The sequence below is a fragment of the Alexandromys fortis genome, unplaced genomic scaffold, assembly GCF_014885135.2.
Source record: "Alexandromys fortis isolate MF-2015 unplaced genomic scaffold, M_Fortis_MF-2015_v1.1 scaffold_41, whole genome shotgun sequence".
NCBI classification, from domain to species: domain Eukaryota; kingdom Metazoa; phylum Chordata; class Mammalia; order Rodentia; family Cricetidae; genus Alexandromys; species Alexandromys fortis.
In genome coordinates, this window is record NW_026067923.1 from 9,556,263 (window position 1) to 9,573,097 (window position 16,835).

Sequence of the window (16,835 nt, forward strand, 5' to 3'; positions counted from 1 at the left end):
CAAGAATGGAAGGAAATCTCTTTGTGAACATAATGCTTTTTTTACATCTATTAAAGGAGTCCATAGTAATGCATTTCATGGAGCATGCCCCACACAAGTTATAATCAAAGACGCTGGGCTTTGTTTCTCATCACGAACGTCATCCACATCACACTCCATCCTCTTCAGTCCAGTTACATATGAATCCAATACAATCTACAGGAGTCAAAATGACTTCAAAATACTGAAAATATCAAAAATGTTTTCCTTTTTGCTTATCATCTTGCAAAAATGAATGAAAAGTTGTAGGATCCTTGTACAAGAGGAGCACAACGCCCCATGTCTTCTGGGGTATCATCTACCCAGGAGGAGCAATTGTATTTGCTTGCACCTGTGCACATTCTCCTGCCACATTACCTTAAAACGTAAGTACAAAATTGAACTCATCTCAATAATATCATACTTCTGCTGAGATGTGTTGAAAGGATGTAGAAAGACTGGATTATTTTCCGAAGCCGCAATAAATGTTTAATCACGTATTGTACCATACTTCACCCTGTTAGGTCATTTTTCCTGTATGAACATGACATTTAAAAGTTAAGTTTTTCAAAACTCTTCGAGATTGTAAAAGATAATATTCGCATAGGTTTGGCCCAATATTCCCACTCTTGATATTTTAGAGATCAACATCTCTGAAATGCTTAAAGGACAAACACACCAGATCTCAAAACTTGGTCAGATAAACTGGCCTGTTGTAGGACCTCATCTCTAGCAGCTTTACTGGCATCCTGGATGTGGAAGTCGTAAAAACCAAGCAAAATTCCATACAGGAAAGGAGGAAAATGATAACCTCAAGCACTGGGCGCAGCAGGCATTCATCACTGTTCTTTAGAGACAATTCATCGCTACAATCGCCTCCAGCAACTTGTCAACACATTGCTTCCCGACACAAAACCATCCATAATTTAAGGCTTTTACCTAATGAGATGGTAAGGAACATCATTTCTCTTTTTTTTTAATTTTCTAAGAGTATGAGTCCAATAAAAAACACTTAGAATCAAGTTTTATAAATGCTGATTGTCGATCTGTTTCCCATACACACTATCTAATGCAAGAAAAACGTTGAAACTTGTTCAGCAAGCTATTCAAACTTTACATCAATTTACATGGAAGTATATAACCTATAAAACATGTAATACAATTTACTTGCATAATAGTATACTTCAATGTAGAAAAGAATTTATAAGATGTCTCAAAATGTCATCCTGTAAAGATAATGAAGCAGAGAGAATTTTGTAGGGTAGATTTGATGGGGGTGGGCAACAACCACATTAGTAAGATAAGGGGAAAAGTACAGATAGCAAAAATCCATGGTTAGGTAACTAGTTTAATGGTCAATCATATATATCGAAGATAGATGCGCTTTATGTTGCTTTCAAGTTATCACCTTTTCATTTTAATTTTGCAAGTGTGTACATGTATGACTTACAAGAGAAGGAGTAGAGATAGAAGAATGAATCTCCCAAGCAGTAGTGAGCACCTACTACTTGGCCTGAAAGCAACAGTCAAGCAACCGGAAAATAGACATAATGGTAGGCATAATAATATGCAGCAACCTGCATATTAGAAAAGCCATATGATCCCAGCAGATTACAGATCTCCTCCAGGCTGAGCAATCAATGTTCATTGTGTGTAATGGAATTCCTCCTTTAATACAATTCCCCAAAGCATGCAGGATTTAATATAAGAAGATTCTATTCTGCTTATTAACATTCAGACAGGAAAAAGAAATAGAACAGAGGCTTTGTGCTGACCTATGCACACCACTTGAGGAATAAGTTTTAAATGAGTAAAAAACAATTCATCAAAATATTTCCATTTAGGAACAATGTTCTTACTGTCAAAACTCTCTGAAGTGATCAGGCAATTATTTGTGTTACAGTTACTATAAACACAAATGCTTCTTTATATTCAACCCTTTGGATTATCAAAGGTTTGATATTATTTTGACTTTATTAAATAAATGCATCGTAAAATTCATATGCATGTAATTGTTGGAAAATGAACCAAATATGTGATTTTCTGATTACAGACGGATCCAAATCTTATTACTTAGTAGAGGTTAAAACTATCAGCCAAGAACAAAAGCTTATGTCATCCACTTTGCAGTAGAGGATTAAATAAAGCAGGTGCTTCATTTACTAACTCACAAGACACAGTATCCCACAAACTAAGAACTAACCAAACTTGGCATTTAGTTGAACAGAGTAGGCTTTATATGGAGGTAATTCCAGAATCTCCAGAACCTTAGCATCAGGGTGAAGGTGGCCATAGCAGCGTGAGGTGTGTGCTATTTGTCTCCTGACTGCCAGCACCTCCCTTTTGTGCTGACACCCCAGTCTCTCACACCTCTTCAGCTGTGGAAGACATAAGAAAACCTAATCTATAAGACCCCAAATTCGCATGATCCCTTCCTTTTGTAAAGAACCACCCTTAGAACCCCGCCCCCCCCCCAAACTCAAGCTTTTCACTGTGTGTTTAATATGATGATAAATTCTATCCGTTGAGATTAGCCAGAGAGGATGGTGTGGTTCGTGCGTGCTTTATATTGCATGTAGCCATTTAACAGGGACATAGTATCTAAAGATCTTCCACATTAAGAAACAGGAATTGTCTTGTGCTCTTTTTTTTTTTTTACTCTATTTTTTTGATACATCATTAAATGTCATGAAACCTCAATTTGCTCTCTCAAAAGGAAATGTAACTTAATTCTCAGGATGGTTATCAACTTCAAAGTGACTAAGTCACAGAAAAACAAAAGGCCAGGAGAGTTAATGCCACACGTGAGAAATGCTTCAGGAAATGACAGTGTGCTAGACATCTGTACATTTGGTAATAACACACTAACTCTGGCCAATTTTACACAAATCCTACAGTAAATAATACTTCAAAAGGAAAATATAACTTCCAGTTACTCCTGGGCATTTCAAGAAATCTCAGCAGAAGTCCTGCACTTAATTTTTGTTCTGTTTTCTGTTAGCCGTGATAACCAGTTATGTCTTTGCTCTGATCCATGTAATTAATCAATATCTTGGAAACAAAATAAAAAAAAAACCTAAGATTAAGAGTGCGATAGGAATTTGAAATTTGAAAAAAAACCTTTATGCAAATCTTCAGCAATTGCTGATCTAAAACAGCTGTTATCTATCGCACCCAAGAAGCTGAGCCACAGCGGTCAATACCTGCTGCTTCGGATTTTCCTTTTGAAGACTTTTTCTTTGTTGTCCACCCATTTTTAATAAAAGGATTTACCTGACAAATCCAGTTTTAATCTGCATGGATTATGTGTATGCTAAAAAAAAAAAAAAAAAAAAAAAAAAAAAAAAAAAAAACGACCTAGACCATAGAAAAAGAAGAGAAAATTTTCAGAAAAATGATTTGCTCTGAGTGGTGGGGAAAGAAAATAATCTAAATTTAATCACTATCTTTTTAATACTAAAATATACAAGAAATATTGGAAGCACAGATTCAGCCATGAGGAAAAAAGTATAAAAGGCCAAGTCCAATTATTCATGGGTACCACCCAACAGGAAGGCCAGGAAACAAAGACAGCAGAATTGGGAATGAAATAACTTTACTATCTGTGACATATTCACTGAGGATATCACTGAAAATTTGCTCTGATATGTTGTACATTTGTTACAATAATTGAAAGAAAAGTTATTTTGCTTGAATTCCATATTAGCATTTAGAAAAAGTTCCTAACTTCTCTTAGGTTTATGGAAAATAATGTCCAAAATCCTACAAATGCACACGTTAGGCAATTTACATGTAAAATATAATCATCCTAAAATAATTAGCTTATTAAATCTGTATTTTCTTCATACTAAAAACAGCTATCACATAGAAATTGTCATGTTTATAATACTAATTTTTATGCATTATTTTAACTGTTACTCATTGCCAAAAGAGATTTAAATGGTTTAGCTGCAGTTAAACAGAAGTGAACAAGTTTTAAGAATTTAAAATCTATTGAATGAATGAAAACAAAACTGATATGCAACAAAATTTTTCATTAGAAAAAGCATTGTTTGATCACTATGGAAAGAAGGTAAGCATCTCTAAGAGCCAATATGAAGTCACTTACAAATAATTTGATTAAACAAAGTTAATTTTTTCCCATTGGAATGTTAGAAGTTCTAAAATAAGACAAACACTGTAGACAGATATTATTTGATGAGGCTATTCGATAAAAGAATCTGGAGAAAAATCTTGTAGTGCCATTTTAATTAAAAAAAAAATGTTTTGATCAGGTGGATCTCATGTAGACTGGCCTCCATCTTGCTATGTACCCTAAACTCTTATCCCCCTGTCTTCACTGCCCAGGCGGTAGATTTACAGACATGAGCCACTATTCCTACTCTTGTTAGACATGCAGGGAGAAACATAAAATTTGCTAGAATTCCCAGATGGTAAAATAAACCTCTGAGAAAATCATGATTGACGAGTTATTACAATCTGAATGACAATCCAGCCTTTTTATCATGCCATTATGGGTGCGCCCTAGAGTTCATGAATACAAAAATGACCTTTCAAAGAAAAGTTAATGTGACTCTGATTAATAATCAAAAAGTATTATCTGTCTCAATCACAGATCCTGCTGTCCTCTCTGATGTGACATCAATATCTAAAGTGCTGAATTTGGTTATATTTGACTCATAGTTTACAGGAGACTTGACGAGTACAATCTTACTCAGAGAAAGCATCCAGGGTGTATGTATTTGAAAGTAGACAATGTAAACATTGGTCGAAAGTATAAATTGTGTGTTGTCTTTAATTTGTCTAGGATGGGGCATGCTGGCATATTGTATCGTAGATTAAATTGTTAACTTAACATTGACTAGAGTCATCTGAGAAAGGGATCTCAATTGAGAGATTGCCAAGATCACACTGACTTGTGGGCATATCTGTGAATGATTGTCTTCACTGCTATTAATGTAGGAGGTCCTAGCCACTGTGGGTGGCATCATTCCCTTGGCAGGCAGTCCTGAGATATGTATGAAAGCTATCTAAGCTTGAAACAGTAAGCTGGCAAACAAAATCCCTCCATGCTTTTAATTCTCCTTGAGTTCGTGCCCTGATTTCCCTCGTTTATGGACTGTGATCTAGGGGCGCAATCCAAATAAACCGTCTCCTCCTCTAAGTTGTTCTGGTCGGAGTAATTTAGCAGAGCAATAGAAAGGAAACTAAAATAGCTACAAATATCTGAGTGTCGTTAGAAGGAACACCGACTGGTTTTAAGCAGTCCAAATAGAAATAGGACTAGTAGCTAGGAAGTGGTTTTGAGCTACACAAAAAAAATATTTAGTAAGAATATACTGCTCCAATAATGGCCTAGTGACTGAGCTTCTCTGAGCATGTTTTCTCACCCATGGCTATCCATACCGAGGACAAGAGGTGGCACAGTGACTGGGAACACAGAGGTAAGGGACAGAAATGGCCAACTGCTATAAAACATGAAGATGGCACTGACTGTTTCTAGGGCTCTAGCGAATTTAACTCATTGCTGAGGATTTTTTCCAGAGTTTTGCAACTAATGTAAAACACATGTATTATGGCCAACTATGTGCAAATACTCAGTTAAGAAAAGAGAATTAGAAAAACAAAATTTTCTGGACTTTTGTATTCCATATCTGGGATGATTGGACAATAAATAAAGAAGTAGGTTATATATCAGAATGCAGGGGCAAGAAATACATAAGAAGAAACACAGAAATATAAAATTTTAACAAATATCAGGATATCCACAATAAGAAAACAATGTTTTAGAAAGGAAGCATTGATTTCTTTAGCATTTACAGAAGAATTAATTTTATTATGATATCCAAAAGAAGACAACTGTAATAAAATGCTGTGTAATCTGGATGCTATTTCATCACAGCACCATGGGTTATAGTTTATATTTCTAAAATTTGTATGATTATCTCAAAATGTGTTTGTAAATGGGGTTCTAAAAATATCTAATTCTCTGAAATACAGTTACTAAGGTACTTAAAACCAGTATCGGTGACGATTCTGGCAATTCATCTTGGGTAAAAGGAGGATGGGGATACACCAGCAACAAAAAAGGAAAACTGTGTGATGACATGAACAGAAGACAGATGTCTCCAAGACATTAGATTCATCTCAGCCTTCTACCTCCACATCCCGCAAGAAATATGCTTCTATTGTTTAAACCCTTTGATCTGCATGACCTTGTGAAGGGAACCTAGGCAAACACACAGAGAATTTGCCAGCAGCATATGAACACCATCTAAATCTAAAAGACTGCATTAGCCAGAGTATTGGAGCAATTCAAAATCTTTTCAAGTCATTTATATTTAGAATTTACATAGAAATTTTTGGTTTTTCAGTATTTATTCTTTTAACCTTGAATTTCACTAAAAATCAGAAACAGAATCCCATTTCATCTTGGTAAAGACCTAACAAAAATAGCAAGGGTTTTACATCTGAAAATAGCAGGCATAGCAGGTATTAAGAAATATGTAAGCTTTCAACATAGAGAAAACATTTAGTTTCTGTTAGTATGCATACAGTTCAATTTATTAAGTTTGACGAAGTTGGACAAGGCAACTCATAAGCTCTTCGAAAGTGCTTATGCTCTAGTAACAGCTGATCTCACAGGAACTACCACCTTAAATTTTCCACAGGAATTAACTCCTGCCTCAATCAAGTTTCCCACAATTGCCCAAAGAGCTTAAAACAGCTCTGCTGCTATGGTAATTCTGCCACGAATAGGGAATAGTGAATGCATTTAAAGAGTTCTGTATAAAAAGAATGCTTATTTCTGTTCTTTGTGGATGTTATCTTAGTGCTTTCTCTCCCCTGGCCCCCAAAATGTGTGAGTGTTAGTGTGTGTTATGGATTTAACAAAACTAATAAATATACTTTTTGTTATGGATTTAACAAAAATAAATTAATATACTTACAAGTTCTGTTAATTTTGATGTTCTCTCAAAATCTTCACCTTCCTCCATGAGAGTTTCTTCAGTCCCAGGTAAAGAATCTATTTTAATTTTTAAAAATAGAAGTTACACATTGTTAATGCATAAATACATATATTTATGACGGTAAGAGGATATCGACATAATTGAACTACTTATTCAAATTATCATGATGTTTATGAGTAGACTTTAATGATATTTATTCACGTTATAGATATATGTGCAAATAAACATATTTCTAATTCAGAAGTGTATAATAAAATCAAAAATGTACAAGAGCTAGTTACTTTATTTTTACATATAAAGCAATACTTCTGACTGGAAAGATGTCTTACAACCACCTGCAACTACAGCTCCAGGGAACCTAGCAGTCTATTTTGGCCTCTGTGGGCAACTGCACTTAGGTGCACATACGCACACACACACACACACACACACACACACACACACACACACACCATACACACACGACCTCTATAATTAAAAGCAAAAATAAGTATAAAATGAGGTAAACACAACTCTTGGGATTTATTCAGCTATATTTTGGTATATATCTATTTTTAATGTCTGTTTTCTATTTTGCAATGTTATACTTATTTGTTTAATGATTTCTTTTAGATGAGGAAAAGGTTATGCAATTTAAGTATCAATTCCATCAATTGGTATTCTTTCTTTTAATTCAGATGACAAAATGTGAAGGAGTCAAAAAGGGTGCAAATTATTAAATGCTGTAGGTTTTTAATTTTTATTAATTAATCAAGAGATTAATTTTTCCCAGCCCTATTATTTTCTACTTTCATTTTCCTTCCCATTCTGTCTCAGAAATCTCCCTACTCCTCCATCTACTTTCTTTCTCCTTCAGAAATAGTGCAACACTTCCAAGTATATCAGCCAGCCTTGGGATAGAAAGTTGCAGAAAGTCTAGGCATCCTGTCTTCTATCAAGCCTGGGTGAGGCAACCCAGCAGGAGAAAAGGGACCCAAGAGTAGGCAACAGAATTAGAGAACAGCCTCTCCCCTTAGCTCCCTCTACTGAGAATCCCACAACAAGACCAAACCACACAATTGTAGCACATGCGTGCTGTGGAAACTCCTTCAGCCAATAGCCTTTTAGATACCAGTCCATTTGGACATGGTCTGAGGTACTATAAGTGCAGACAAAAAGCATGCATGGCCTTTTTTTTTTTTTCTGGATTCAGTTTCCAGATTCCAGCACCCACAGAGGACTGTGGATCTCTACCCATACTGTGAGTTTTATCCCCAAATAAATAAACCTTGTTATACTCCATTCCAGGCTATTGTGGACCTCTTTAATATGCCTACATTTTGGCTCCCAACACGTCTAAGATAATTTGTATATTGACACAAATTCAAATTATATTTTTATACTGTGTATGTTATTATTTCTGCTTATAATTATTGTACACATATACAAGTTATTTTGTCATATTGTATGCATGCATCTACCTTTTCTTAAGATATTTTGTATATTGATGCAATTTTAGGAGTTTTATCATATTGTAACTCTGATCAAGATACTTATATATGTATTTTTTACATTTTGCGTCATTGTCCTCATTTGTTGCATATCTCTTTAATTTATAATGTGAAGCCTTAATCTTTAAGTTATATAGGTACTAAGAATTATATGTCAATAGTCATCCATGGTTGTCATACTTATAGTTAGACTAGTCAGGTTCTCTAGATACACAGAGATTGTACTCCACATAGATAGGCAATCTTCAAACACTTCAAAGAACTTTAGAATATTGCATTTAAATAATTCAGGATTCTGTTGACATGAAACACAATTGCTCCAGGCAGCACCAATATATTCCTGAGAGAATGTTGGGTACCAACGATACTCCACTTGGAGCTTGTTTTCTTCTTGGCAAAACTGGCCTTTGGTCAAAGAACTGCCTTTTCTTCAACTGCTGATAATATTGTCTAAGATGGGCAAGCAGGATAAAAGCAAAAGCCAATACCAAAACTTGCCAAGATAAGGTCTTTCAAATTGTCCTGCCTCTGAAAATGGTCTGTCAGATAGTCTAGGCCAAAATTGGTTGCCCCAATGTTGCAAATGAGACTTTGGGTGATTGACCAGGGATCTGGTTGTCTCTGCCATTTCTTTCACTTTTTGGAAGTTGCTTGATTGCACTTACTTCTAAATCAGGTAATATTATTTCTCTTCTCAGGTCTTTGATAGGGTTGAAGACTAGATAGTCATAGTTATTTTCCTCTAATAACTTAGCAAGACATTTTAATATAATATTTAGACTCCTCAGGATTGTCTAACTATTGAAATAATCTCTGCTATTTGCTAATTATCTTAGACTGGACATTTAGCATATGTTTCTTGCCTGATGCTAGTCATGCTGGTTGTAGTTCAAATTTTTATGTGTGTTTTGCCTCTTCTTTTCCCTGGATAATGTTTGATATTTGTTCTTATTGTATATAGTTTTGTATTAGGTTTAGAAACCTTTTATTTAGACAAAAAGGGGGAGTGATGTGGGAACTCCTTCAGTCAATAGCCTTTTAGATATCAGCCCATTTAGGAAAGGGCCTAAGGGGAAAAACGTACAGATGAAAAGCATGTGAGGCCTGGTGTTTTGCTGGATTCAGTTCCCAGCTTCCAGCACCCATAGAGGACTGTGGATCTCTTACTGTGTGTTTTATCATCAAATAAATAAATCTTTGTTATACTGCATTCCAGGCTATTTTATGCACATACACATGTGCAGAGGGTCCAGGTCAGTCCCATTCAAGGCCTCTGGTTGGTGGTTCAATCTCTGTGAACACCCATGAGTCCAAGTCAGTTGACTCTGTATGTTTTCTTGTGGTTTCTTTGTCCCTTGGGCTCTGATAATCCTTCCTCTTCCACTTGCACAGGATTTCCCAAGGTCCACCTAATGGTTGGTTATGGGTTTCTGCATCTGTTCCCATCAGTTGCTGAGTGAAGCCTCTTTGAATGGTAGAGGTTTTATTCATTCACCATATCAAGCAAGAAGTTGTGACTGTTTAGTATAAATCTTAGAGAAGTGGGTGAGTGGTGGCTTTCAATTACATGAATAAAATGGTGGGAACCCCTTATATAGGTTGCCAATTTAGGTTAATTAGTGCAATATAGAAAGGTATTTATGGTTTCTAGACAAGTCTGTAATACTGATAATTATACGTCACATCTATATTCTATACCAGAAGCCATCAACTTCCCTAGTTAAATTTAATTTCATATGTTGAAATTTTAAAAATCAGTTTAGAAAAAAGTATTTTAGACTACTGGGCTTTATAAACTTGATTCTTATATTTATTAATATTAAAGGAGTCCTGATAAAAGAAGCTTCTTTTTATAGCAAAGGGAGATGAATAAAGAAAACTAAATCTAGACACAATTCAGGAAACAATAGATAATATGAAGCCCTGTCTTAATATAAGCACCTACACTTCAGCTCCTGCATGGATGAACTGGGAAACATAGGAGAAGGGAGGGCTGAAAGAATTTAAGAGCCAGAATACCAGGAAGTCTACTGATAAAATTGTCTCTGCTACAAATAGCTACATTAAGGAGACTGGAACAAGAACAGTATCATGGTAACGTGTAAGGGAGAAATTTTTATCAAATCCATCCCTAGACAAAGAACTGTAGACAACTATTGACAGCTGAAAGAAGAATAATCGCCTCTCTCAGAAATAAGTTTTCTTATTGGTTATCAAATACAGAATGGTCAGCCCTGAATTCATATATATATAAAATATATGATTATATATATACATATATATGTGTGTGTGTGTGTATACACACAACAAAGGTAAATTTTACAACATGTGTTTATATATTTGTGCTTACATATAAATAGGTATGTAATAATAGTGATAATCAATGAAAATAAACAATTTCAGGGGAAAACATGAAAAGGGTTAGAATGAGAGTATCTGGGAGGGGCTGGAGGGTGGAAACAGGGAAGTTTTCTATTTTAATTTAAAATATATTTTTAAAGCCATATGATTATATAAAAATCATTTAACTCATGTGCAAATGGGGATAGATTTTCCTAATGCATGAAATAAGTACTCTGGGCAAGATGTTATAATGTTGAAAACTTCAAGCCCCTTATGGTCAGTGAGTAGGGAAACACTGAAAAACATGGCACAAGTCCAAGATTGTAGCTCATGGCATTTTTATCTCCAGTTATTCAGTGTTTCATTAAATTTCTTTGGTATAAACTTATCTCTATATAAACATAGGTATCACTGTAGAACACAGAGTGCCCTCCACTATGATACTAACTCAAGGGAAAACATAAATTAAGATAATTTACCTACAGCACTTCTAAACAGAGTAGATCCATTAAAAGTAGCATATTTTAGTTGATAAAGTCAAGATGGAAAACGAAAAATGTACCAAGCAAAGAAATAGCCATTCAATTACAAATAATACTTTAGCACCTATCTATTAAAAGCAACTTTTAACAGCTTATACACTAGTATGGATAGGCCCATCAAATCAAGATGCGAGCTGGACTTTAATTGAATCTTCTAAAATTAAGCTAAAACTCTATCCAGGGAAATAGGTAGGCTAACTCAAGATCTTCATCTCCTTCTCCCCTCCTCCAGTTCCAAACCCACAGGCTCATGTGGAGTTCTGCAGCAGACCTTCTGCTGTGATCTCTCCTCACTCTCTGCACCCAACCTCAGGGGACGAACTAAGTAGATCCCAGTGCAACACACTGCTTTCCTCCCTCCTGTGAAATTCCCCCCCCCCCAGTTCATCCACATTCCTAAGTGTTTGTTCCCAATACCCAGGAATACATTCTTAGTTGGAGCTCCACTGGCCACACCAAAAAGAACCAAAAGAATTTCCCATGAGGCAACACAGATATCACACTCTCCTAAGAATGAGGGAAAAAACAGAAACCAAGGAACAAAATGCATACCCAACAAAGAGAAGACTAGATATTAGCACCTAGAATTACATTCTTCCCAAACCCAGTGCTTAAATACTAGCATAAAAACATAATCAATAGAAACCCAACTAAAACATGTCTCCACTAAAGCTCTGCAACCCTAACATAATAGGCCCTAAATATTCCAAAATAATCGAAGCACAAATACAATATCTTAAAGTAGACTTTAAGTGTATGAAAAAGGTCCTGAAAAAGAAAATGATTAAATCCCTTAAAGAAATCTACAAAAACACAAACACTGTAAGGAAATGAAAACACATACACACATATACATGCATGTAGGCGCATGCATGTGCACGCGCGCGCACACACACACACACACACACACACACACACACACACACACATGAAACAACAACAAAGAAAGACTGTCCTCGTCCTGAAAGTAGAAATAAAATCGATAAACTGAATCTTTAGAAAACCCAAACTGAGGGCAATGTGAAGATGAAAATTTAGGACCTGGAACAGAAACCTCAGAGGGAAAACTCATAAAAAGAATGCAAAAGATAGAAGAGAGACTCTCAGGCATTGAAGACATGATAGAAGAAATTAATACATGTATAACAGAAAATGTTAAAACTGAAAATCTCCTGGCACAAAACATCCAGGAAATCTGGGACACTATGCAAAGGCCAACTCTAAGAATAATAGGAGTAGAAGAACGAGAAGAAAATCAACTAAAAGACAAAGAAAATATTTACAACAAAATCATAGAAGAAAATTTCCCTAACCTAACAGGCAATATTTCCTAACCAATAGGAGAGGCCTGACCTATTGAAGTATAAGAAGCATAAAGAACACCAAACAAACTGGACCTGAAAAGAAATTCCCCTCGAAATGTGAGAGCCACAATACTAAATATACAGAGAAAAGAAGGACTATTAAAAGCCACAAAGAAAAAAGTAAGTAACATAATAAAGGTAGATCTATTAGAATCATGTCTGACTTCTCCATTGAGTGTCTGAAAGCCAGAAGTGCCTAAACAGATGTGTTGTAGATACTAAATAATCAAAGATGCCAAGCCTAGATTGCTAAACCTATCAAAACTTTCAGTCACCACAGGTGGAGAAAATAAGACAGTCCATGATAAAGTCAAATTTATACAGTATTTATCTTGATTATCTTGATTTATATAAAACTCTACAGAAGGAATTAGAAAAAATAAAAAACAAACATCAACAATAAACAAATAAGCAAACAAAAAAACTCCTCAACGATAAAGAGGTTAACTATATCTAAAAACAAACAAACAAAAACAAAAAAAAACCCAAAGGAAATAAAGAGTTCAATAAAATCTAAAGAAGGAAGTGCACGTGAGCATGCACACACACACACGCACACACGCACGCGCGCGCACACACACACACACAACGGAAAGCTCTTAAATGAAAAGAAATCACACCCAAAAGAAGTAAAGGATGGTAAATAATGAAATTCCATACTGAAATTTAAAAAGAAGAAACAAAAAACAATACAAAGAGTCAATAGAATGAAGAGTTGATTCTTATAGAAAATCAAAAGATTAAAAAACTTATTTAAATTAACTGAAAGGCAAGAATATTAACTAAAAGAGAGAATATTTAAATTAACAAAATTAGAAATGAAAAGAATAATATAACAACAGACAGCAAGAAAATCCAGAGAACTATAAGAAAATACTTTAATAACATGTATTCCACCAAATTGGAAAACATAAAAGAAATGAATGAGAGAGAAAAACTTAAAGGAATATTCAACAACCTTAGCCACCAAATAAATGCAATCAAAACTACTTTGAGATTTCATCTTAAACTTGTCAGGATGACTAAGATCAATAAAGTAAGTGACATGCTGGTAAGAATGCGGAATGAAAGGAACACATATACGTTGATGGTGGGAGTGCAAACTTGTAAAGGCACTTTGGAAATCACTGGAATGTTTACTCAGGAGGATAGAAACCAATCTATCTCAAGATTCAGGTGTACTACTCTTGGGCATATACCCAAAGGATGCTTCATGTAACCACAAACCCACTTGCTTAACTATGTGTATTGCTGCTGTTTGATAATAGCCAAAAATTGGAAACAGCTGTCCTTTAACAGAAGAATGGGTAAAGGAAAATGTGGTACATTACATAATGGAGTGTTACTAAACTATTTAAAAAAAGTCATGAAGTTTGCAGGCAAATGGATCCAACTAAAATAAAAAAGTGTCCTGAGTGAGGTATTCCAGACCCAGAAAGACAAATATAGCATATATTCACTTATATGTGGTTAATAGTTCTTGAGTTAATGATAACTAAACTATAGAACCAATTCATAGAACCACACAAGTTAGGAATAGAGTAAGGGACTAGAGGGCAGAAGTAGTTCTAATTAGAAAAGGGAAATACAATAGATAAACAGCATAAATGGGGGAGCTTGACTGGGAGAATCTAGTGGGGAGGAGGAGGAAAAGGAGAGAGGAATTGATGAAGGGAAAACTGGGAAAGATAGCTGAAATTAAGTGCCATTTGAAGGGTGGTGTGGAAACCTAGTGCAATAGACACCTCCTAAAATATATACATATCTCAGTGAAATTGTCAAATGACTGGAGACAGAGCCCCAGCTGGCTATCTTGTCACCAAATGTAGCTTCCACTACTGGGATTGGTAGATATTTAATAGATTTGCTGGCCAAAGGCCCCATGGGAATCCCCCAAACAAGCCAAGCTATAGACAGGACTATTGTTTGCTGTCCACAAACTGACAGTAAGGCTCCACTGCTGAAGACAGCACCGTCACAGCTCATTGAACACGGAGAAGTTAAGCTAGGAACTACACAGAGTCTTCACCCCTACATCCTATTGTCTTTGGTACAGGAAGGCACCCTGCATGCTACCAAAAGAAAAACATTAACCCTATTTGGCCACAAACCCTTTTATCTAAAATGGTGTCCTGCTTGCATGATATGCTATAGCGATCATAGCACAAAACTTGCAGGAATAAGCAACCAGCATGTGACTTGCATTAAGGTCCACTGTCATCCAGATAGAACCCAAACCTGGCACTGCTTTGGTTTATAACCTAGGGTCCTAGGGTAAAACCAAGTACTATTGGTCTATAAAACAAACAAACAAGCAAACACTAAGAGTGATAAAATAACTCCTAATGCTATTCTTCTATACTCATAGATCAACACCTTGCTCAGTCATCATCAAAGAAACCTTCTGCAACACAGAGACCCACAGCCAGACACTATGCAGAGAGTGAAAGATTTTGGAACATTCTGCCTTAAATGTGAGGTCTCCATCAAATCCCTCCACTCAGAGCTTAGGGAACCCAACAGCAGAGTCAGAAATAGTGAAATAGACAGAGGGAACGAAGGACACCAAGTAAACAAGGCCCTCTAAGTCATGAACAAAGCTCATATGAACTCACAGAGACTGGGGAAGCATGCATAGGGCCTGCAATGGTTTGCACCAGCTTCTCTGCACATATGTTATGGGCTTCAATTCAGTGTTTTTATGAGACTCCCATGAGTGTGAGTGAGTGGGTCTCTGATTCTTTTGCCTTCTCTTGGGCTCCTTTTCCTTCTGTTGATTTGTCTTGTCCAACTCTGATGTGATAGCTTTTGTTTTATCTATTTTATTTTATTATTATCAACCCTTAGAAGCCTGTTCTTTTCTAATGAGAGAGAGAAAGGGGGTGATTCTGAATGAGAAGAAGATAGGAAGGGACTAGGAGGAGCAGAGGGAGGGGAAACTGTAACCAGGATATATTATGAGAGAAAATGATCTAGTTTCAATAAAAGAAAAAATTAATAAATTAATTAATTTACATTCTTTCAAACTGTGGGCAAAGACTTTAATTTTATAATTTATTATGTTTTTCATTTTATGAGTTGAAATTATTGAGTACAACATTTACTTAATAATAAAATTTTATTTTCTGTAGTAAAAATAATTCATAGGGATACAAACATCCATATATATGTATAAAATTGAATTAAATGTATGTGTTAAATTGAATATATATACACACTTATATACATATATTTAAGCCCTAAAAGAAAGTTTTCTATGAATTTCCTGAAATCTTGCAGTTAGAAGTATGGTGTGTGTTCTCCATTTTCTCTCAGTGACCATGTTTTAAATAGGTCTCTTTCTGTTTGATTTCATTCATTCATCAATTTATGTATATATTTGTATATTTATTTATTCAACAAATATTATAGGACAATTACACACTATGTGGTTTCAAATATGTTGAATTAAACAATTTTCTATTACTGTCTCACGGCTTTCACTTGAATACATATATAGTGTTAATATTCTAATAAAAGATGAACATTTTTGAGGTGGCTATACTGGCAACTTTTTAGGCTGTGTTCTGATAAGTGATCATCTTGAGCATTCTGTGGTGATGGGTGTCATATTTGCTGAAATGTATGGGATGATAACTGTTCTAGAACCCAGCAGAGCACTTCCGGGATGGATGTCACAGAGCAGGTGAGAATTTTATTGAAATTAACAAAGGCAAATGGACCCAGACAAAAAGACTACAATTGTGACAAAATTACTACAATTGTGATGGAATACCAATCTAACAAACTAAGGTGAGCAAACAGACATCATAAAAAATAAAAATTCAATGCCTCATATTTGTAGTGACAAACTTTCATGTGTTTGAAGTATATTTCGTTGCTAGTGCTAACTGGCACATGCAGACATGTAAATAGTTATGTTCTTGCTACTGTAGGGAAATTTATCTTATGAGCAACTATGTTTTCAGGATACATCCTATAGTTGTTCAAGTTTTTAATCACATAAAATGTAATAAAAAATGAGTCAAAAACATATAGCTATCCTCCTGATTATGGGAAGTAGACAAGATTGCCGGGCAAAAAAATGGGATCTTGGGGGAGGGGGGG

At 35.3% G+C, this 16,835-nt stretch overlaps 1 protein-coding gene across 1 annotated transcript in view; it reads right to left on the reverse strand.

Annotated features, from left to right (window-relative positions):
* CUNH8orf34 (chromosome unknown C8orf34 homolog) overlaps positions 1 to 16,835 on the reverse strand; it is a 365,453-nt gene that overhangs the window by 65,255 nt on the left and 283,363 nt on the right. Inside the window, exon 10 of the mRNA XM_050142135.1 lies at positions 6,969 to 7,045. Coding sequence (XP_049998092.1) covers positions 6,969 to 7,045 — 77 coding nt within the window. The remainder of the gene's footprint in view (positions 1 to 6,968; positions 7,046 to 16,835) is intronic.